The sequence below is a fragment of the Vanellus vanellus genome (genome assembly GCF_965231255.1).
Source record: "Vanellus vanellus genome assembly, chromosome: 6".
Classification (NCBI taxonomy): Eukaryota; Metazoa; Chordata; class Aves; order Charadriiformes; family Charadriidae; genus Vanellus; species Vanellus vanellus.
In genome coordinates this window covers 43,567,377-43,590,508 of record NC_138911.1, presented here as the reverse complement: position 1 = coordinate 43,590,508, position 23,132 = coordinate 43,567,377, and the positions used below count along the sequence as shown (strand labels likewise).

General features: G+C 48.6%; 2 protein-coding genes across 4 annotated transcripts in view; one reads left to right on the top strand and one right to left on the bottom strand.

Moving 5' to 3' along the window:
- Positions 1 to 8,488, top strand: part of RALGAPA1 (Ral GTPase activating protein catalytic subunit alpha 1) — a 135,097-nt gene extending 126,609 nt beyond the window's left edge. The window contains exons 41-42 of one of the 3 annotated variants that reach the window (XM_082484897.1): positions 5,402 to 5,516; positions 7,096 to 7,257. In XM_082484897.1, the coding sequence (XP_082341023.1) occupies positions 5,402 to 5,516; positions 7,096 to 7,192 (212 nt within the window). In that variant the 3' untranslated portion in view covers positions 7,193 to 7,257. Of the gene's footprint in view, positions 1 to 5,401; positions 5,517 to 7,095 lie in introns of all 3 variants that reach the window. The other 2 variants (XM_082484899.1, XM_082484898.1) reach the window with 2 other exon arrangements.
- A 2,171-nt stretch (positions 8,489 to 10,659) lies between these two features.
- Positions 10,660 to 12,087, bottom strand: INSM2 (INSM transcriptional repressor 2; the record flags this gene model as incomplete). The annotated part of the gene is made up of 1 exon (XM_082484928.1): positions 10,660 to 12,087. The coding sequence occupies one exon, from the start codon at positions 12,085 to 12,087 to the stop codon at positions 10,660 to 10,662; it is 1,428 nt and encodes a 475-aa protein (XP_082341054.1).
- Positions 12,088 to 23,132: the final 11,045 nt, after the last annotated feature.

The following is a 23,132-nucleotide window of genomic DNA, read 5'->3' as shown; positions in this document are numbered from 1 at the left end:
TGAATAGGGAAAATCTGTAACCAGAAGCATTAAAAACGTTAACCAGGGATACCAGTCCTTGCCATGTTTCCTACCTAATGCACTCAGTAAGTATTCAACGCCAGACACTTGTGTATGGCTAGTATATATTCTATATTCTAGCGCACTTGTATCAGTTCTGCCTGTTCACTTCTGGAAATCTTCCAGGCTAAATCGTTCTGCCCTCTTTCTCTAGTTCATTCTTTCGGGGTGAAGCAAAGCTGCTTTTCCATACTAGGTTGGTGCATTGGAGAACACTGCTCTACAGTGGCAATGCTTATATTCCTTTAAAAATTGTCCCAGTCACACTTCGTATTCTCTGACATGATCTGGAACAAGATTATGACTTTTAGAAACTTGATTTTAGACTTAACCTTTCTATCAATTGTAATAATTTTCTGCAGGAATCTCATTAATAGGAGCTTATGATGTATTTCACATCTGCGTAGATGCGCGTGTGTGTTTGCGTACCGCAAAACATGATGTCTGGTCCTGAGGGCCACATTCTCCTGGACCTCATGCTGTGCACTGGAACTGACCAACACATCAGTGTCAGGAGCAGCCAGGAGCTTCCTAGGACAGACGTGCAGCACAGTGTGACACAGCGTCAGAGTGCAACGACCTGTCTGCAGACTTGCCTGACTCTGAGCTTTCATTTCAGCCCCGGGACATCGGGGATGCTCTGGCAGTGCTGCTTGCAGCCTGGGGGCTGACCCTGTCCCATCCAGGGCTCCTGGGGCTCTCATACTCAGCAACAGGACAGAGTGCCTGGAGTAGCACCACACCATCTGCCTCCAGGCTGACTCTGGAATGCACAGATTCTAAAGCCTGAGGCAGGTATAAATTAACACTGCAGTCATCTGCCAAAAAGTTACCCCAGGGCTTGGGGTTAGCCTGGAAAACGCTGGTTTCCAGTCGTAGTGAAGGGAGACCTATTAGTGAGGTGGGTACAGGTGACCCAGAACTTTGACAGACTCTAACCCCAGGGAAGAGCCCACCAGATGGACTATTGAAAACCAACATAGCCCTATGATTCCAGGGTTCCTTCAACAGGCATGTTTTTTGAAAGATAGGTGCAGAGCTCTGAATTGCGCCAGGATTGCACACAGGAGTGGCTCTGGAGTCCTGCCTGGGAACCCACACACATTCGTCACCCCCAAGATACCTCAGACAAAACCTTGCAAGCTCCCTTGCCGGGCATTTCCATGTCAGCTGAAAATTTCTGACCAGCTTCTAAAAATACATCACAATTCTTTTTTTTTTTTTTTTTTAAATACAAAGTATTTCATTTATGCCTGTTCATTTTAATGAAAAATAACTCACCAGAAGAGACTGGAAAAGTTTTCCACGTTTCAGATATTAATTGGATCGTGATCTCCAAGATTACAATTGCTGAATATGTTTAATTTTTACAAAATACTATATACAAGTTCTTCTTCTAAGGTGTATAGAAACTGTGAAGCTACGACAGCCCATCACCAGCTGGTGTAATTTTGTTGTTGTTGTTGTGATCCGTTGGCTGGTTTCCGCATGCCATTTTTTGCTATGATAATCAGAGCAAATAGAGAACATGCCATTGGGTAACAAACTCGGTTTCCTCAGATTGGCGTATTTTATCAAAGGCTCAGTCCTCAGCAAAAGCTGTTTCCTTCCTTAGAGAGGTTGCTCTTCAATACAGTGGGATTGTGGCTGCTTGCTTTTTTATCTAGATAGTTTGCCTAGTCAAAATACCTGACAAGTCCACTTTCCCATGTTTGGGTACCTGATTAGTGTAGTGGATGTGTACATTAAAAAAAATTGAGATTTACCTGCACTTAATCACAGAATATAATTCAGTTGCCTCTGTATTTTTTACTCTGTGCTGTCTCTGTTAAATAGTGACTGCAAATACTCTGTTAAATAGCGTAACTCCTGCTCTATATCGCTATTGAGTAAACCAGATTTCTGTGACACCAGAATAGGTTGAGGGGACTGTCAATGGTAAGCTCAATGATATCGAAGGGCTTATTGACCCTATGATGCTAAGATTCCGAGCTTTAAATTGTACTGATGTCTTGGGTTTGGTTTTTCTCTGTCTTTTTTTCCTCTCGTCCTACTAAAAACAGTACCTCAGGTTAGTAAACCTTATAAAGATGAGGCCTCCCTACACTAGTCGTAGTATTTTCCTCACGATAAAAAAGCATCAGACTTTTTGATCCCAACAATCATTCCTTCTATTTTCAAGCCTGTGTTCAGAATAATTCTGCTGCCTCGCTCCCAGAGTAAGCGGGATGCCAGCTGATGGGCAGGCGAGCAGGGAAGGTAGAGGTAACGATGCTTCAGCCTTGCGCAAGAGAAACTCTGATTCAGCAGCCGGCATCTGCAGCTCTTCTGCTGCTTGTGTGCAGCGTAACTTTGAACTGAGAATCTTTTTGGCCCTGTATTACCCCTTCACAGATGGAAACGATGGTGCTTTTCTCACTGTAGATGGGTCTAAGCAACAGGTGGTGGTGGTGGTGGTGGTTCAAGTTTGTGATTGGAAGTGAAGTTGAAATACAGAAACGAGGGCTGTATGTCTAGGAGGGCTGGGAAGAGTTTCTCATTATCCCTTCTCCAGCCAAACTTAAGATTTTTTTTCACTCCAAGTCAGAGGAAAACCTCAAAAGTTACTGAAAAACCTTTATATTGGAACAACTGAAGTTGAAACTTTATGCATTTCTGCACTACCGTCCTTAAGTTAATCACTTGGGTGACAGTAAGCTGCTGATCCTCAGCACTTTGAGGCAGTATATTCAGTGTGGACTGCTAGAGACCCAAACGGGTCAATTTTCTCCATTTAATGAAATGGGTCCACTGAAAAAAATAGAGTATGAGTGTCCAATTCTAAAGCATCCTGTGCATAGACACAAGGGGACAAAATTAAATTTCAATCCTGACATTTCCTATTTTTTTAATGTTTGACTTTACGAATTTATTGTCTTGTGACAACATTTTCCTTGTGTAATTCCTTCCATTTTTATTTCAACGCATAGAGCAAAAGAGAAACTCTGTAATGCTGGTTAGCAGCCACGTAATTCATAAGCAAAACTGTAACCTCTAGATCCACCACCAACCCCTGCAGTCTGAGATAAGGCAATAATTGGTAGTAATGGTAAGCTGTCTTATCTCTGCCTGAATCTCCACTAGCGGAAAGAATGGGAGTTTTGCCAGTGGGTTTCACAGATATTAGTTGACAGAGAGGAACGGGTTTACCCAGTATGTTTCCAGCCAGGTTCTGAAGAGCATTCTTCACTGGACATGGGCTCTGCCGCTCTTTTGGCAGAAACTTAATCTCTTTAGCTGTGTTCTTTCTCATGGCTGGCTCTTGGTTCTCTCTCTCCTTCCCAGTTCCACTCTCACAGGTCTTAAGGCCACTCACCATCTCTTCCCCACCTTCTCATCTTGCTTGGCAGCTGCTTTTGCAGTCTTCTCTCTGCATCCGCTCCTCACTGCGTTTCCTCATTTCCCAAAATTAGTGAGAGACTCAATTCCTTGACTCTAGCAAGGCTGTGCTGAGCATGACGGACAACTTGGCTGGAATTTGTAAGTGTGGCAAAGGGGACAAGCCGTACAAAAATGATGGTCCTCTTCCCTGGAGGTCAGGCGGGGAGGCTGAGATACCTTGAAAGGCCATCAAAATTTACCGATGTGCACAACTGATATTTCCCTCTGTGGTCATTCTCAGAGATGGCACTCGGGAAAATGCTGATCCAGACAACAAGGTGTGATAAAGCTAGACGTACCCAGAGAGGTCTTGCCACGCGGCACCCTGTCTTAACATCGGCACCCTGTCGGGCTTCTGCTCAGGGAGTTTTTCACCTCGTTTAAAGTCAGAACTGATGAGCGAGACGAGTCATGCCAACGCGGGTGTTACGATACCTCCAGATTCCTCCACCTCACCTGAGTTCTAACTCTGCGTGTAGTTAAGATTCCATTTTACATTTAAATAGTTAATTTCTGAGTCAAATAACTGACATAGTATTATTACAAGATCCTAAAATTTTCAGACGGAGTGTGAAAATGTCGCATTTCAACTTTGTTTATCCACCTCCTTGTTCAGAAGCAATCGAAACAGCTTTACATTATGGCCCCAAAATATCGTAGCTCATCAGGCTATGATATTTGTCACTTGGCAAGCCTGAGAGATGAAAAATATGGATCCCTTCCTGACATTTTTCAACCTCTTAAAAATCCTAACACATCTATTTTGTTTATTTTATAGAACTTTCTGGTTGTAGGTCAATTGTCAATAAAGCCTTCTTATTTAACCCTATTTTTATATTTTGAATAACTAAATATTTCATTGTATAGAGAGATAAAGATAATAAGATTTTACACTGAAGATTTTAAAACCGTGAAGGGGAAACAAGACCTGCAAAATTTCTATATACCACATTTAATATCCACATGTGTGTACGTGCGTATGTATGTATATATAAATATAGATGCTTATCTAAAATCCAAAAAAGTTGAGTTACTAATCAGCCTGTTGATTGCCGTCAGACTTTAAATATATTTTAAGTGCCATTATTCTTCACTCTTCTGGTGTGATATGTTCAGATGTGAATATCACTTTACATGACTTCTGTTCTTCAATAGCTCTAAGTCAGTTTCTTAAAAAAAATAGGATTGCATGTGAATCTGTGCTTCTGTCTGCAAGAATTAGAAACAAAATTTTAAGCTATGACCGGAATAATACCTTAATTGAAATAACGGTGGGGGTTGATGTTTTCTTTATCCAACCCGTGATAAAATTCCACACTAGAGTTTGACACTTCGATGCAGACTAACTAGCTTAAGTACTCTGTTTTGTCTTCTTCACATGATTTCAGGAGTCTCATGTTGAGACTGGCTATAATTTTAGCATGCTTAATACTGTGAAACAACTGGGGAGCAGAAGCCATATATCGAGTTGCCATTTGTTTTTCCCTCTCGATTGTGTGTGTATGTGTGTGAGTATTTAACTGTTTTCACAGACTTTAAGCAAGCGTTTCAGACAATGTTTAGGATGTATCTCAGTTGCTGTGAATAAGGTTGCTGGATCTTTATAATGTTATAGAATTCTTTTCTTTCTCTCTCTCTTCCTTTTTTTCTTGTAATGCTTAGTTGGTAAGTATGACGCCGGATTTCAGAGCTGTTGCTTCATTGCACATAACTAACTCATCACTCTCTTTAACCTGTAGCATGAGCAGCAATTGCATAATGAAATTCGAAATTCCGTTTTCTGTGCTCATCTGTTAATACCCTTCAATCTCTGCGGTTCGTGTCTCATGTCTCACACCTGTTATCTTTTATCTTTTCTCCTTCCCCCCCCCTCACTTCTTTCCACTCCTCCTTCCTCATCACTTCTTCATTCTCAACAAAGAAAGAAATGCTGTGATATTTCTTCTCCTTCCAAAACCTCCACTAGAAAGCATTGGCCACATCAAGGTAAAGGGCAAAGGCTTGAAACGGAAGGTCTTTCACGCTAGCTGTGAATGGTATGCTGTGCAAAACAACAACGGTTATTTTCTGTTCTCTAACTTCCACCATTTGAAATGCTTTAATTCCTTGTAAAATTAGAACAAGATAGAATTTCAGAAAATGAGAATGCATGTTTCCCTGCCTGCCTTTTTCTATAAGGCACAGTGAGTCAGGCATTATCGTGCTTTTCCAGATTGTTTGGCAATGAAGTACCTAGTTCATGAACAGAATTGCTGTCACCAGCTGGGGAACAAATAACAGCCCTTTCTCCTCCCTGTCACTTCGATGGGTCGTGTCAGTTTGAAAAAGATAGAAAGTACCGTGCCATCTCTCCGGAGCAGGCAGGTGATGGACCAGGCGAGGAGGACGGCCAGGTCGCTCAATCAGTGAGGTTTATGACAATATGTTTTAAATGTACTCTTAGACTTCTTACCCGATGACCTCGTTTTGTTTTAGAGGAGTCTGTCAAAATAACTCGTGATCAGTTTTGAATGGTTTTTGCACCCCTTATATATGAAATGTATACTGAGGGAAAGAGGTCTCCAGCTCTGATTATTGCATTATTATTTTAAAGAATTGCCAGTAATAGCATGATGGGGAAGAAATAGCAAGTGATATTGTGGCTTACTGAAGTCAGCAGGGGTTTCCCCATTGGCTTCTGCAGGACTAAGCTTCTGTCCGTAATTGATACGGGTCAGAAGCGATCAGTGGCGACAGAGGTAATTGACTTCAATCAGACTGTCAGTCTCTGTAAATGGCTAATTAAGACGCAGTTTAGTTTTGTGGTTGGGAGTTCATAGTGTTAATTTTCTGTACATGGGAAGGAGAACGTAATTTTGATTTCATATTTTCTCCTTTTCCTTTTGTGTCCCTATGGAAGAAGATTTGGAGACGGGCTCTTTGTAAGGGAAGAGCATTGTCCTCTTGCAGTGAGGACTTGGGGCCAGCTCTGGGCACTGGGCTAATGAACTACGTCCTGTTATCTCAAATTCATCTTGTTCCTTTTACAAAGAAACGTTAATGTATGGTGCATCCAGTTAGTATGATCTGTTCAAGCTTCTGCCTTGTGGGCCCTGTAGGAATTTGCCTTTTGAAGCACTGACTAAAGTTGGGATGGGAGAAGATGTTTTACTCTCCCAGTTGGCCCCCGATTCACTCCACCTCCTCAGCTGCATTCCTAGAGCTCCCTTCATGCACAACGAGCTGTTAACCTTCATTGTCTCATTAAAGACTGGTTTCTTCTGGGTTGTGGTTTGAATAACGGCTCCCCGTCCCGTGAGGGAACGGGAGGCGTTTGTTCTCCGGGTTAGCGGGAGAACGTCGCCCACTTCAGTGCTGCCTCAGTTGCCGAGAGCCAAGGGGGTTCCGCAGTCCCATAGCTCAGTGGTCTCTGGCATCCTCTTTTCCCTAGAGGTGGATTTGTGGCAGTCGGTAGCTCCACGTGCAGTGCCATCACCCACAGCTGGTAAAGGGCTAGGAGATGCTGTGGGAGTGACGGCAGCACTGAAATTCCTCTCTGCCCCTTGTGAATAGATTCCCTCGCTGCGAGCGGGGAAGGGTGGCGCTGACCCGTCTGGTTCTTGCTGTCCTCTGCAGGCTTCTGCCCAGAGACTCAGCCGGGAGAAACTCCAGCAGCAGCAACAGCACAGGTGGATGGAACAGACTTAGCCTCTCCAATGTCTCCTCGGACTAGCAAGAGCCGCATGTCCATGAAGCTGCGCCGCTCCTCTGGCTCGGCCAACAAGTCCTAAGCGGCGCGATGCCTGCAGCTTTCTAGGCAACAGCGATCGGCCACCCTTCCCGCAGCGACTCACCGCTTCCCGTTAAAGGATAATGTCTCTAATGTGTGGGTGCCCCTTCCCTGCATACCCCTGTTCTGTATGTTTATTTTAAACAGTGACACTGGAATTTTACTTTCATATTTTAGCTTTTGGGTTTTTATCAAACTCCAGGCTGCCTTTTTTTTCCTTTTTTTTTTTTTCTTTTTTTTTTTTTTTTTTTGCAGTGCAGTTTGTCCTCTGCACCTTTTTACCTTCCCGGATGATTACAATATCTTTGACAGTAGTCATTTTTAACTCTGGTTAATCTTGAGTCGTATGGAATTGGAGACTGCAGTTTGATTACACTATATTTATTGTGCCCCATTGCAATTTCCTCTGTAACAAAGAAGGAAATATGTACAACTTGAAAATGAATGTACAATTTTAAATTGAAGTTGCATTTGTAAAGTCTTTGTCAGATGTCACAATGTTAATGCACAGGATGTGTACAGATTATTTATGTTAAGAATAAAATAGTTCAACGGCCTTTCAAGCATTACAGAGTCCAAACGAAATAACTTGCTTGTAGCACCAGCTCTTCCTTCACGAGGCAACATATCATTTCATAACTGTGCAGGTGGTGCCATAATCTATACCAGGAAAAAAAAAAGCAACCAAACAACAAACTACTGCTGAAATTCTACTTATGCTTGGCTTCCAAATATTTTTATAATGTTCTCTTTTCGAAGTGGTATCAATAGTAAATGCCATCGAGTTTCATGGGGTTTAGCCGTTATCATTGGGCTGCTGGGTCTAGATGTATATTGTTTCTTACATTTAAAAAAAAAAAAAAAAGAGAGAGAGAAAAGAGCACTTTCCTGATAGAAATTCATTGCTCTGATGATGTGTGCTGGGGAAGAAAAGGGAACATGCTCCAGGAGCCTGGCCTGAAACGCTGACGATTCCAACCTTCTGCAGATTAGTACACGCGTGCCACCCACCCAGAGATATTTTCCTACAGATGATGAAATGCTCACATTTTGAGTCTGGCAAACAACAAAATGCTGTTAACAAAATGTAGCATGACATCGGTACTAACTGCATGTGTAAATATATAATATGGGCAACAATAAAAAGATAAATTATGTATTGTCATTCCTGTAGTATCTACGAATTTGTAATGGTTGAAGAGAAAACATCCTATTTAATAATACAATAAAATTATTCTTACCACCTTTTGTATATTGGTCATTCACCTCAGTGATTAGATTCCTACTCCAGTTTATAGAAGAAACGGCGTAATAGGCGTGCAGCAGTGAAGTGCGATGCACGGCTTAGTTTTCATTTGTATTAAAAAGTACACGAGTTCTGAGGAGCTCTTTCCCAACCCGTTGCAGGAACGCCATACTGAGAACTTTTCCCCAGATCTAGTAAATACAATCCATGTAGCTCTGCAGGTAACGCAAAGTGCTGGTTGTTTGAGTGCTAATTGTAGGAGCAGTTAATAATCATCAGGTTTCTGCGCTCCGGAGCCCTTCGTCTTTGACTGTCCAGGTGGAGAAAGGAGACCGATGATTTAAAAAAACATAGTGACCTTCTCCAGGAGAGAACTCATTTAATGGCATAAATAGGCATTTTTATCAAAGTCACAATTACCACCAAATGATGGAAAAATGCACAACTTAAAATGACATGCTTTATTTCTGGCACACGAGAAATGCAAGCTGCGAGTTTAGCCTCCTTTGTCAGACAGCAAATCTTGGCTCCTTGAGGTTATATTGTATTAATTCATTAGCCCAGGTCCTAGAACTAAAATAAGAAAGTCCGTGAAGCACATTTGAAATAAAACACTTAGCGCTTGCTTTCAGCCTTTGGGCATGATACATGTGAATCTTTTGTTGTGTGTAACAAAATAGAAAACTACAGAAATAATTGCTTTAGAGGATGCTAATCAGAAGATTGAAATATTTTGCATGCTCATTTCAGAGAGAGTCTTAGAACAAAGACTACGGCTGGGATCATTTCGGTTCTTCAGAAATCACCAGTTGACCCACTTTGCCCTGCTGAATTCAAGGAAGGCGTGAGCTTTGTTTTAAATATCCTTTATTGAGTTTGCTTGCCCTTATTTTTGGCCTCATCTGCGATTGCACTTAGAAACAAGCACTCATGCATGGGAAAATAAAATAAATAAATAAATAAATAAATACCAGCTGAAATGTCAGTAGCTGGTAAATTCGACAGTATTTCAAAGCACTTTGCCGGACCACCGTTAAAGCCGGGGAATACACACCGTGGGTTTCTTTGCTAAAGGTGGGTCTCCTTAGGGAGAAGGAAGGTAGCCCATCATCTGCGCTTCAGCAGAAAGACTGTTTCATGTTCTAATTCCAGCTGTTCACAAGACTTGGAGGAGCTCACATCAACAGTGCGGCTCACGGGGGAGAGGGGTCGGAGGCCGCCTGGGAAGGCGGGAAGGGGACCCTCTGCCTGCCCGCAGCGCAGGGGCTGGCAGGGCCGCACGCTGCCCGGCCTGGTGAGACCGAACTGCGCTTCTGGCTATTGTCCATGCCGCACTAACGAGCCACTAACAGAGCGGGTTTTGGAACGGGCAGCTGCCAGAGACGTGCGTCTTGCCTACCGCACGGTCACTAGAGTACAGAAACACAGAGTAAGCGGGAGATGCGGACTTAGCTATAGAAGATCAACACCTCATATTTCAATTAAGCAGACAGCACGATTAATTTTCCATACGTTTTGCTAGCTATTATATGACTTGACATTGACTCAGTATGAACATTTACCTTCTCGACTATCTTAGTACAGAGTACAGCAAACAAAACACCTCACAATAACTTAAATGTTGAAGCTCAGGGGCTAAGGCTATTAAAACAAGGTCACCAGATCAGGCTCCTTTTCTCACGAAAAATAATTCCTCTCTTTAAATATCGTATATACAGCTGTACTTCTACCCTGGGACCGAGAGCAGCTACGGGAGATGTACTTTTGGCGGGCCGACACCCGCCCCCCCCGGCATCGCCCGCCTCCCGGCAGATGCTGGCCGGGTCCGACTCCTCGCCTGCTGCCGCCAGCCCTCCTCCGGCCGCCCCGGCGGGCAGCCGACGGGCCGTGCCTCCCGCCCTCCCTCCCCGGCGGGGCTGGGCACCGACGCTGCCGGCCGGATGCGCGGAGGCGGCGGCGGTGCCGCCCGTCGGTTAAACCTTCTGCCGTGCTGGTACGGGGGCGAGTTTCGCTGCCCGCCGGGCGGAGAGGGGGGAGTCCGCCGGCGGCTCCTCCGCCTTCGTAGCCGCGAGTACCGCGAATTTCCATAGGAATTACAGCGTGGACGGGACCGGCTCGGCTCGCCCGGGCTCCCGGAGCAATCCCATCGGGGGCGGCCGGGGGACTAGCAGCCGGGCCGGACGGGCACCTGGAGCAGCAGGACCTGCCTGCTCTCCGGCGGGTGGCACTTGCTGGCGTGCCGCGCCAGCCCGGGCGCGCTGAAGAAGGTGGCGGGGCAGTGCTTGCAGGGGAAGCCCTGCCGCTCGCCGCCCGCCGCACCGCCCTCGGGGGGCCCGGCCGGCGGCGGCGGCGGCGGCGGCAGCAGCAGCTCCTCCCGCACGGCGTGCCACAGCCGGTGCTTGTCCCTGATGTCCGCCGAGGGGAAGCGGGCGCCGCAGAGGTGGCAGGCGAAGGCGAGCGGCCCGCGCTCCGGCGGGCCGTAGGCGGCGGGCCGCGCCGCCCCGTGGGTGCCCAGGTGCTTGCGGAGGTAGGCCTGCCGCCGGAACCGCTTCTGGCAGCAAGGGCAGGCGAACGCCTCCCCGCCGGCGCCGGGAGCGGGAACGGGAGCGCCGCCGGGAGCGGGGCCGGAGGCGGGGCCGGGGGGGGCCGGGACGCCGCCGGCGCTGTCCGCGCCGCCGCGGTGCTGACGGGGCGGCGGCGGCTGCTGGGGCGGGGGCGCGGCGGGGCCGCGGGGCCGCCGCTCGGGGCTGTTCTCCTTGCCCGGCGGGGCGGCGGCGGCGGCGCCGTCGGGGCTGGGACCGGGCCGCGGCTTGTGCCAGCGGCGGTGCGAGGCCAGGTTGGCGGGGCAGCTGAAGATCTTGTGGCACTCGGGGCAGCGGTACTCGACGCGCACGATGCGGGAGCAGCGGTGCTGGGCCAGCGCCAGCGGGTCCGCGTACTGCTCCTTGCACAGCTGGCAGATGAACTCGCCCAGCGGCGTGCGCCCCGCCGGCGGCCCCGGCCCCGGCCGGCCCTCGGGCCCCTCCTCCTTGATGCGCAGCCCCAGCACGGGCGAGGTGGTCACCTCGTCGGCGAAGCTCAGCTTCCGCGTCGCCTTGGCCTTCTTGGCCGGCGCCTTGGCCCGCGACGGCCGCTTCAGCGCGGGCACCGGCGGCGGCGGCGGCGGGGCGGGCAGCGGCGTGCGGGGCTGCAGCAGCAGCTTCTCGGCGGGCGGGAAGGAGGCGGCCAGGGGGAAGGACTCGGCGGAGGCGGGGGAGCTGAGGCACCGCTCGAAGAGAGCCGCCCGCGGCCCCGCGGCGCTGCAGGGCCCCGCCGCCCCCCAGGCCGCCGGCCCCTCCGGCGGGGCGAGCCCGGGGCCGCCGCAGCCGCCGCCGGGGGGCCACGTCGCGGGGCAGGCGGCGGCGGCGCCCTCCTCCTCCTCGCCCTCCTCCTCCTCCTCCTCCCCCTGCCGGGCGGCGGGGCTGTCCCCGGCGGCGGGCGGCGGGGGCGGCGGGGCGGGCGGCGGGTCTCGGTCCGCGTCGTGCTCCCGCGGGCGCGCCCGGTAGGAGCCGCCGGGGCGCCGGCTGCGCTTGACGAGGAAGCCGCGCGGCATGGCGGGGCGGGGCGGCGGGATCGCGGCGGCGGCGGCCCCGGTCCGCCCGGCATTTATACCCCCGGCGCCCGCTCCCGCCCGGGCGTCATCCTCCCCCCGGCGGCGGCGGCCAATGAGGAGTTGGGGCCGGCGGCGGCGGGGGGAGGCGGCGGCGGCGGCGGCCGGGCCGGGGCTCCCCGCTGCCGGAGCGGGCGGACTCGGGCTGCGGGGACGGGCGGGGCGTCCCCGGGAGCGCGGAGCCGGGGGAGAACGGCGCCCTTGCGGGACTGAGAGGGGTGTGGGAGCGGGAGGGGGGGTCCGAGGCGGGAGGGACACATCCCCACTCCCCCGCGCCGGGGCACGGGCGCAGCCCCTCGGCCGCGGCGCCGGCGGGAGATGCTGCTGGCGGGCGTTTGTGCCTTCATCCACCGGCGGGGCCGGGCCGGGCCGAGCCGCGCGTCTTTGGTCTGAAGGGAGCGATGCTGTGAGCCTGCCCCGTCCTCCATCCAAACCGCTACATCCAGAGTTTTCCCATAAGTAGCCGGAAAGCTCTTGCATGGAGGTGAGGTCCCAATGCAAGAACGGAATTGCCACTGCCGCTCAGAATGCTCAGTCGCTGATCTATGTAGTGGCAAGTGGCTGCGGTCCCCCGGCAGCCTCACCCGTGGGCAGCCTCACCCGTGGGCAGCCTCCCGAGCCCAGGGGAGGCGAGGCTGAGTTGTGGTGCGGCAAACTGCCAAAGAGCTAAAACCTGTCCCCTCCATCCTCCCCAGCTGTCATTCCCGGCCCGTTTGGGGATGCCGGCAGCCCGGTGGCAGCTTGTGCATCCCTGAAGGGAGGCGGTAGTTGTGTTTGCTAAACCAGTGAACACCTTCCTAAAAATGCTGTTGTTCCAGCGGGGTGGGGTGTGTGTGTGTGTGTGTGTGTGTGTGTGTGTGTGAAGTGTCCTTGCAGTGGATTGCCAGCAGCCCCTGCGACCCCACCGCCCGTCACCAGCATCTCCTCTTTGAGCACTCATTTATCCGAACCCGGTTTTGAAGACAGGACGGTCCGATCCCGCCCGGAGACCTCCTCCTGCTCGCAGTATACACAAGATGGCGTGCCGTTGAAAATGAACACGCTGAAGCCTCACTCCATCCCTTGCCCGGGGACAGACGCCCCTTGCCACGGTAGTACGGTCGGACTCACCGTGTTGGGAGCATCCCCTTAGCAGGAGAAATTCGAGAGCACCGGGAGAAAGGGAGAACCCGCACCTCTGGATCGAGGGGCTTTCCAGAAGTGGCAAGAAAGATTTGAAGCCTTCATGCACCCACAGAACTTGCCCTACCTGCTCCAAACGCTTGGCCACTGGGCTGTGTAAGTGCTCTGATTATATTTGCTCGGCAAAGTCTTAATCGTGTTTTACATTACTCTCCTTTCCCATTTTCCTCCATTTTCATGGTTGCACTGAATTTTGGATTAGATTATAGACCCTGCAGGCTAGAGATCACCCTTTGTTAGTAGAAACTGCTGTAATTGGGACCAATGAGCCACGCTGCAGCACAGTTAGATCACTCCACTGCCTGCCTGCATGATTTTTCCCTAATGTTTGGGTTGACCTTTCGGACTGGGTCTTCCCAACTCCATTTCTCACTGAATAGCTGCGTCTCTGGTTACAGATCCACTGCTTTATACTCTTCCTCCAAGCGATACATAAGTAGTTCTTTCAGTTTCCCCTCGTAACTAATGTTCCCATTAATGCTTCATTCGCATTTGTCGCCAAAGCAGTGTGTAGTAGGAACGTCCAGCTCAGCTTCTGTCCTAAGGGGCACCTGAAGAACCCAACGATGCCTTTTCCTACGTCAGAGTAGCAGGAGGTGAAGTTCCAGTAGGAAAGCCGCTGCGCTGAGTGCATTTGCTGGGACTACAAGCATTCTTCCAGTAAAAGCTGTAGGCTGGCATTGCGTCAAGGAGATTCTTCAGGCCTCCAGTGTCCTCGGTCTGAGATGGCCAAGAGGTCACAGGAAGACTGGTTGGAGGTAACTTAGAGTCTTCCGAAGTCACAGAGGTGGAATCACTGCTCCACCTCCCCACCCGGTGCTCCTTCTGCTGCACTTCTCAGCTCTTTCCCATTATTTGGTGAGAGTTTGTCTCCCCTGTGCTCCACAGTGTGCTCATGGCGCAGCCTTCTCGTAGCCTTCTCCATCTGCCTCCCGTTTATATCAGTTCTGGGACCCAAAGATGCAGAACCCATCATCCCATCATTGATCTTGCTGCAGCGTGTGCCAGCGCCCACAGGTCTTTAACAAAAACACCAGCAAAATTATCTTGGGACTGAAATTGCTGCAGCCACCTTGTGATTCACTTGTCTCAATAACCATATTGTTTTCTCCAGGCTGCCCCTGCCCCAGTGCTGGCTCCCAGTGCCCGCTCCCAGTGCCCTGGTTCCCACTCGCGGGGTCATTACGGATTATTTCCCCTCCCTCTCCACATTCACAAGTGAGTTTAACCCTGGTGACTTGGCATTACACCTCTTCTGAGCAGCTTTTGAGCTTTCCGAGCTGTGACATGGGTTTGTCTCTTGCCGTCAGCTTTTACTCCTTCCAAAAATGTTATAATTAGAGAATTCAGATGATGTAGAAGGATATTTAACAATTTTGTGCACACACACTCACACGCCTGAAACCCTGTGGAAATTTGCTGGATTTTTTTTCTCTGACATTACATTCCATTAGTCCCACCACGTAGCTAGGAGTGCAGCACTTAACCCACCTGAACGTCATACAACAGGGGAACTTTATTTAAGGTCGAGGCTTTCCCAAGCAAGAAGCTGAAGGATGTCATTGTTCCTGACCATATGCTGCATTCCCCGCAGTCTGATAAAATCAGGTTAGACTTGGTCAAACATATTGGCCACTTATGTATGAGAGTCATCCTTAGATGACCTTAGATTAACCAAAGGGTTAATCCCAAGGTAAAGAGGAAATCAAACTTCTAGTGGAAAAAAATGCAATAGCTGGTGAGCAGTGAGGACACGGGCACTCTCGGGGAACTGGTAGGGGTGAGAACAAGAGGACACAGCTCCTCCTCTGACATCCTCCCACCATTCCCTCCTTTCTGATTGGGGCTGAATTGCCGGTGTGTTAGGGAAAGGAAATGAGAGCGGTACGGCTCTCATTTTGGCAGAAACTTCCCATTTTGTGTGAAGGGACCTTTACCCTTGTCCATAATTCTGCTGCTACAATAAACCTGGGACACCTGTTCAAACCTTATAAAAATTCAGCAATCAGGCTCAATGATGGCTGGATCAACTTCTTGAGGACCTTCCAAAGTGAGGACAGGCTTCAGGTTCCTGTAGATACCTTCTCGTGTTGGAGCAGAGAGCTCCTGGTGCCTTCTGGAGAATGCTCCATCCTATTGCCCGGGAGGCCCTGGAGCATGGCACCAGCAGCTCCTGACCCAGGTCCTCCTCCATCCCAGCACCCACGTGCTGCCCAGGGTGTGTTATCTCCGGCTGCGAGGTAGGAAACACATTGCTCCCAGCCCCAGCTGTGTCTCCAGCAGCACCTGGAGGCCAGCGCTGGCTCCTTGCCTGAAACCTGGGAGCCTGCGTGGATACTGGAGAGGAGGTGTAATGTGGTCCCCGAAAAAAACGTCGTTAAGCAAATGGGCAGCTGCATTTGATGTTTCTGAGGAGTCTTGGGGCATAAACAGCAAGAGGAATGTATGACAGCAATCCTGGCTGGGAGGGAGAAGGTCTCGGGTGAGGTCTGGTTCTCAGAGAAAAGCCTAAAAACTCTTCTGGGGGCTGAGGGGGCAGAAAGAAAGAGAGAAATGCCTTTGGCCACTTAATAAAAGAAAAAAATAACCACAACTTTAAAAAATAAGAGTTAAAAATAAAATAGAAAAGAGCTATAAGAAAAGGATTAAAGAACATTTCTCTCCTTCATGTTTCCCCTCCCCACCACAAAAAAAAATTTGTTGTGGTCGAGTTTTTTATATTTCAGAATTTCAAATAAAGTTGACTTTTAAATCTTCCCCCGACATCTGGTTTGTAATTAAAGGAGCAGTAACTAGGAAGGAGACAGAAGCCGCCTCAGAAGCCTGTCCTTGATACATGACTCTCCAGCAATATAGCTAGATGAGCGATACCACCCCCAGGCTCCGGCACTTACACAAACAAAATCCGGGCTGTTTTTGGTGGCAGCACAAGATACTTCATCCTCCCCCTAGAAGGAGGCTGCCAATTATCTTGCTGCGGTTGGGGATTTGGTGCTGGTGACAGACATTGAAGGAAATATCTGCATTATGGAGGATATGGATTGGCTAATATAACTGACCTTGCTGGTGCCTTAATTGTGTTTTGTTTTACCTGAAGACAATCTGCCTCGAGGGGAAAATGATGCTAACAACCACTGTGTTTTCTTCATTGCTCAAATATTAACAAAGAGCTTTCCATATGTGAAGGTAGGAAAGGCTGTTCTGTGAAGGTACTCGGGCTGGAGGGAATTGAAGGGATTTTAAGACACTACGAAAACATGCAGCCTTCCTCTTTTTTTGTAAATGGAGCGGCGCTGTTGGTGTTGCCGCGCTGCCATGGCTAAGCTGGTATCGGGAGGATAGTGAAGCCGCGGCTCCCGTCCCTGCTCCATAAGTGAGCAGACTTGGGAGGAACATCAGCGGTGTCAGGGCCAAATCAGCGCTCCCACGCATTGGCTCCTCCCTACCTCCAGCTGCATTAGCCCATCGCAGGGACACCAGGCCCTCTCCAGGGAGCAGCCCGACATTCCCAAACTCATACAAGTCATCCGAGAGCCTCGATGGCACCATTATGACTTTTGTTATTTCATTACAGATTTCAGCTGGATTTCAGCTCGCGCCCCACAGGCTGAAGCCATTTGCCATGACAAATTTGCCTGTAATGGAGTTATTTATTGATCTCACCATGTCATAAATAGGAAGCTTTGGCTTCCTTCGGCATGAGATACACAGCAGTCTGTTTCCTACAAACATCATTATATGTTGTAATTCACTGAAAAAGATACTCCGTGTACAGAAAGGTCATGGTTATTAATTATATGAATAGCAATAGTGGCTTTCAGCAAGGCCGAGTCCCAGCTGCGCAGCGTGCGGATGTCCATGCAGATAGGTGGACAGTTCTGCATGCGAAGAGAGCAACAACCCAGGAGACGAGAAGAGGAGAGAGCAGGAGGATGGGAGAAATGGAGCTCCTGGGTTGTGCCTGTGCTGCACGCTGGGCTGGGAAGCTCCGTGCCTGCCTCCAGCAAAGTCCAGGCAGGACAGAGAAACCTGCAGTTTGCTTAATGGCCCAAAAGGGCTCCATCTAGGAGCCTTTTGGAGAGCAGGACCAAGTGAATCACAGCCACAAATACTTTGTTATGGCCACACTTCATCCTGCTCTTGTGCTGGCGCTCAAGCACATCTGATCCTGTGGGACTCAGTGCAGAGAGCCAAGCCCTCAGGAAAATATTTACCTTTTTCTTGTTTTCTTCCCCCCAAAATTTTGTCGTGCTCCTTTGCCAAGGCCACCTTCCTCCATAAAATTCCTCTGGCTCGGGCAGCAATTCCCCAGGGCTGTTGTATGTCCAAGACCTTTCTCACATCGCCACTCCGTGGTACCCTGTCTACTTGTCCCTCCATTTTCTTCAGCTCCCACTGAATTCCCGGTTCCCTCTCGTGCCTGAGCTGCAGGTAGCTCCTGCCGGGAGGATGTTATTGCAGCTTTGCTTGCCCGTGCGATGGAATGGCAGGAACTGAGGAATAAGATGCAGGTACGTCCTGGCCACTGCAAAGCCGATGGCAGTGTAGGAGCCATCTTCTCCAGCAACAGTTGCAAAGGGGCAGATGGAGCACCGGGAGGTGGTGATAAGGAAAAACAGTGACAGGGAATGGGAGGAAGAGAGCAAGCCAACGCAGAAAGCTGGCTAGAAACAACTGGGCAGAGCAGCACCCTAAGGCAACAAGCAGGAAAACTGCATTACAAGGAAATCAACCACATCTGAGCTGGGTGCCTGCATCTCACGAAAGAAACAAGGAGGGTGACAGCTCACAGAAGGAAAAGACGCTTCATCTCCATGCAGGGAATATGAAGAAGAAGGGCAAAGGAGACACAGCGCTGAGCCAGAGACCCGCTGCTCTTTTTAGAAAGCGCATCTCCAGCACCTGAGGTCAGTCATCCATCCATCTCCAAAGTGAGACCTGGCAAACGCCCATCGTGCCCAAAGCTTCGGAGGGGCAAGGCTGCAGCGCTGGCTGTCCAAGGTGCGTCAGCCTGGAGGTTCTGCCCATCTGTGGTGGGTCAACACCCATGGGCAACCCAGGGGGGCAACGAGAAAACATTCTGCTGGCTGACAAGGTCGGTAAAGGGAGAATGTGGCAGTGCCTCAGGGTGGTCCACAGCCAAAGCTCCTCTTCAGCCACACTCTCCTCCCTGGGTGCCGGTGCCCGCCACAGAGGGCCAGGGCAGGCGTGGCTGGAGGGTGTCTCCAGCAGAGCCCAAGGGGAAGAGCAGCACCAAACCAAAATCATTACCTTTGTCCAGACCAAAAAAATCGAGCGTGAACCTCTTTGTTTTGAAAATGCTTTTTCCAGTGAGGACTTAGGGCTGTTTACTCCAAAGGCAGACAAAACACAGGGGGCTCACAGCCAGCATCAGGCTCTAAGTACTGCAAATAAGCGATCCCTAGCAGTTGCCCTACAGGATTCTCCAAATACATCTGTTTTGCTTCCTTCGTGACATTTGATTAAGATCTCGCTATCCCCACTATTAATTAAAGTGCTCGGAGGCAAGGCCCAAATTTCACTTCCCCTCCCAAGTTCACCGGCTCCATCCTCCTCCTCCTCCTCCAAATATGTTTTGCTATAAATTACTGGCACTGTTTCTGTTGATAGTCAACATAATCAAACATTTGTAAGCATGCTGTCTCTTCAATCTGTTCAGTTGATGCACTTTACCTGATCTTTCATTAAAGTAATCAAAACACTTGCTGTGCCGCGTCTAATGAATGTTGCATGTATGATTAAGTACTTTCATTCATATTGCAAGTTTGATTTAATGTAATCTGCCTTTCAGACAGCCATTAGCCTAGCTCCTGCGTGAATTCGATTAATTGGCTGAATTCTTCCAGATGTCCATTAAGTATTACAGGAATTTCTATGTAAAAACAGCAGGGACCGTCTAGCGGAGGAGCAAACAATGATATGTTATATTGCTGCCATGACTTACAAAAAGCTGGATTCATTTTCATTAATAAAACATCTGTACTCCTGCACAGCTATGCATCAAGATGCATTTATTTTATATGTTTATTTCTCTTATGACTATAAATAGACAGTTAAACAGAAGCACAGTATGTTCAGTTGGAAGATACACAAGCAGAACTGTATGAGAAATGAAAATAGCAAGAAAGAATAGCGGAGTTGGGACTTAAAATAAGCATTGGGCATTGTAGCAACCAAGGCGGTGACTCCTACAGTTGCGTGGTATTTCTTAGCATAGAGGCGTTTGTCCTTAGACAGTTATGAATCCGCAAAACAGTTGCCTCTTGGCTTGAACTCTCCTGTGCCCAGTTTATGTTTACAAGGCTCATCGCACCTAAGCGGGAGCAAAAAATGCAGTTCGGCATTTTTAAATGAAACGGGGTAAAGAGAAAAAGATGCCATTAAAATAAACAAGTCTGATAAAGTTTTTCTTCATTCTCAAAATGGGGATTTTTATTTATTCTTTTTAAAAGAAGTTGCCCTTAGGAAGGGATCACTTTTTCCTCAAAAGCAAAGACCAGAAGCCAGTTTGGGTTTCAGTGCCTGCTGTACCCAGCCTGGGCAGGGGATGGTGGCGTTTTGGGGAACGGGAAGGATGCCTCCCCACGCAAAAGTAGTTCCCTTAACTTTCCACGGACCTTCTTAGACCTGAGAGCACCTTTCAAAGGACCATGTGAGATCTCGGGTCCTCCTTACCCCTTTCGTCCCCTCTCATCCCCACCACCAGTACCCTTCTCATCCCTGGGGAGTGAGCCCATGGGGCAGCCTGGAGAAGCCTGGCAGGGGTTTGGCGCAGACCCCACAGCCCTGAACTCAGCACGGCGTCGTTTTCCCCAACATGCTGCACGTCTCCTCAAAGCCATGGAGGTGTAGGGCTATACCTGACACTATGTCTATAGGACTGGGCTGTGCTGAGTCAGAGGCTGAGGAAAGGAGCGGAGCCGCAGCTGTTCAGCGGTGTTCCAGCTCTTCCCGGCGACGCTCGAGCAGGCGGCTCCGTCTCCCCAGGGCACCGCTCACACCAGGCAACAGCCAAATCCAGCTCTTCCCTCTCCTCCCCGGCTCGGTCTTTCCCGACTGCTGCTCAGCCTTAAATGCGTGTTTGGTCCTTGACGTGCCACCCCCACGCGGGGGGGAAATTATTGCCGCTTTCCACCACGTCAGGATTTTACTGACCCCCCTGTTCCAAATTAGCAGGAGGTGGTGCAAGCCAGATCATTTTCAAAAGCTGTTTAATAGGTGTTCGACTTACAGGAGACATCTGAAATAATATTGTTCGGCAAAACTCGGGCTGTACAACAAAAGGAGTTGCGATTCGCTAAACTGTAACTCCTGTTTCCTTCCAACAGAGTCACTAACAGCTGACAGCTCGCTTCTTTATTTACCTGTTGTCATTTGGCTTCACTTCTTTCTCTATTCCTTGCTTTGGTTGCTGTGCGCTCTATTACCCCCCCCCCCCCATAGCAAACATACCCATAAAAATCCTGTATTATTATATTATCTAATTGTATTATCTTACATCATCAATATTGTCTGTATTCCGCTGTGAAAAACACTTTAAGACAAATTCTCTACCGCAGTTGTGCTGTGAGACGTTCTTTCTGCACCCACGTAACCTCATAAAAGCGCGGCCCCGTCATACCTAAATCTTTACCCCGACCCACTGCAGCGGTCTCATGCCAATGACGGGGGAAGCAAAAGACGGACAGTTGATTGACTGACTCCCTTGATCTCGGTGAGAGAGGGATTTTCTCAGCGGGGAGAGCAGGGGGTGGCTGGAGAAGGGGAGCGTAGGTGGGAGCGGGGGGCGAGCAGGAGGTGAGAGAGGCTTTCCTCGGGGTGCAGCAGCCTCGGGAGAAGCCCTTCGCTGCTTTGAGACGCGTCAGGAATCTGACCCTCAACACAGCAAGAAACGGTTCCTCGGTTTTTGCACGGCATAAAATGGGGTAAATATCGCGTATAGGTGAGCAACCTAAAAATGAAATGTAGCAAAGCAAACCGAGCCTTTGCTGGTTTCCAGCGCTGTGTGTTTTTCAAGGCAAATGTGGACAAGTCACATCTTCTTTTGAAGCCCGAGAGACTGAAAAATTAAATCAGGGGGCTTTGTTATTGATGTTTTTCTAATACAAATGTTTTGAAATCCCTGCCTTTCATGTGTCTCTTACAAATAAGCAGAAATGTGTGATGAATCATCTTCGCATTTAATTCCTTTAATAGATTCTTATCTCACCCACCAACGTCTAAACAATTTTTGTTTCTGTAACAATCCCTTCCTCAGTGGTAAATATTGCTCTCAGACAACATCTTTTTTGGAGGTTCATTATGTTCATTCTGTGGCTGAGACTCATTATACTCAGTTATTTATTTAAAAGAACAAAATGACAGCAAATGCCTGCATTTATCATGTCTGCCTTTACACATTTATAAAATATATTTCAGCGAGAAGGCCCAGCCGCTCTCACAGTTTTGAAAAAAAAAAAAACCAAACAGCTGGCCTTCCTGCCTAGCCATCGATCCCCGAGAAAGGAATACTTACAGGCGATGGTGGAGTCTAACCTCGCTTGCTAAATGAGACTCCACTGACGCTAATGGGAGATTTGGCAAAGACAGGAAAATAATTTATGAACTATTTGAATTTTTTCAACTGCAAATTAAAAAAAAAAAAAAAACAAACAACAAACAAACAACCCAACTTTGGGAAAGATTGTGAAGAAAGAAACAAATGAAAATGCCGCTATAAGGCATGGTGAAATTATATATGTGGAACTAGCCCAAGAAATAATTTGGATGCCGAAGGACAGGTTTGAATCTTCCTGAACTACCAAAGTGCCACCCATCGCACTGAAGAGCTTGCCAAAAAAAAAGGCTGCAATTTTTTCACAGGAAAAAAATCCTCAGCCCGCTAAACTAACATTTCACTAATCCGACATTCATGGAGCAGCTTCTGTTCCTGTTATCCCCATCTCCTAAACCAAACCCCGAGTCTTACAGTGGCACCCACTTGTGTTCACACCCAACTACATCTGGCCCTGAAAAGAGAGGTGCTAACTGGCCCACGGTCATAGCAAAAGGTTATCGAGATACCTATATAGACTATAATCAGCATAATTATAAAAACAGAGAGCAGCTTGGCCTCAGGGAGCTGTAAAATACATTTTTAAGTAGGCCATTGATACAATAGAGACAAGATGAAAAACAAGAGAGGAGGGCAAAGGTTCGGCTGTGTGGCCATTCTGGGAACTGACTGAAAAACAAGAACAAAGCTATTCAGAGCAGGTCGTTAAAGAAAAAAAAATATATCTAAACCGAGTCTAAAAGATAGGAAATAGAAATATGACACGGTAGCTTACAAAGCAGAGGTCAAAAAGACATCGGTAATTAATGATGAAAAGATAAAGAACCAAGCACTTAATTTCAAAGAAATAGTCGGGGAAGGCATAATGGTACTGTGAGCAGGAAAAAAGGTTTTACAGAAGTAAATGAAAATGAATAAGATCTCAATAGGGGAAAAATGGATAATTGAAAAAGTAGAAGAACTGTAAATTGCTGTAGAAATTCACCTGGAACATAAATCAGTTATTTAGGACTGAGGGTGAAATACAGTTTTGAATGGATCCATTTTTTCAAATGGACCTCCAGGCACACACCGCCAATTTTGCTCTGATATTGTTCCACATCCAGTTTTTGTGCATGTAAAATACAGGTGAAAATGTCTACTGTGTTTGGAAGTTTAAGGACTACTTTCTGAAATGAAGACCAATGGATTTTACTTCTCTTTCATCAAGAGATGCCTACTAGAAGGAAAG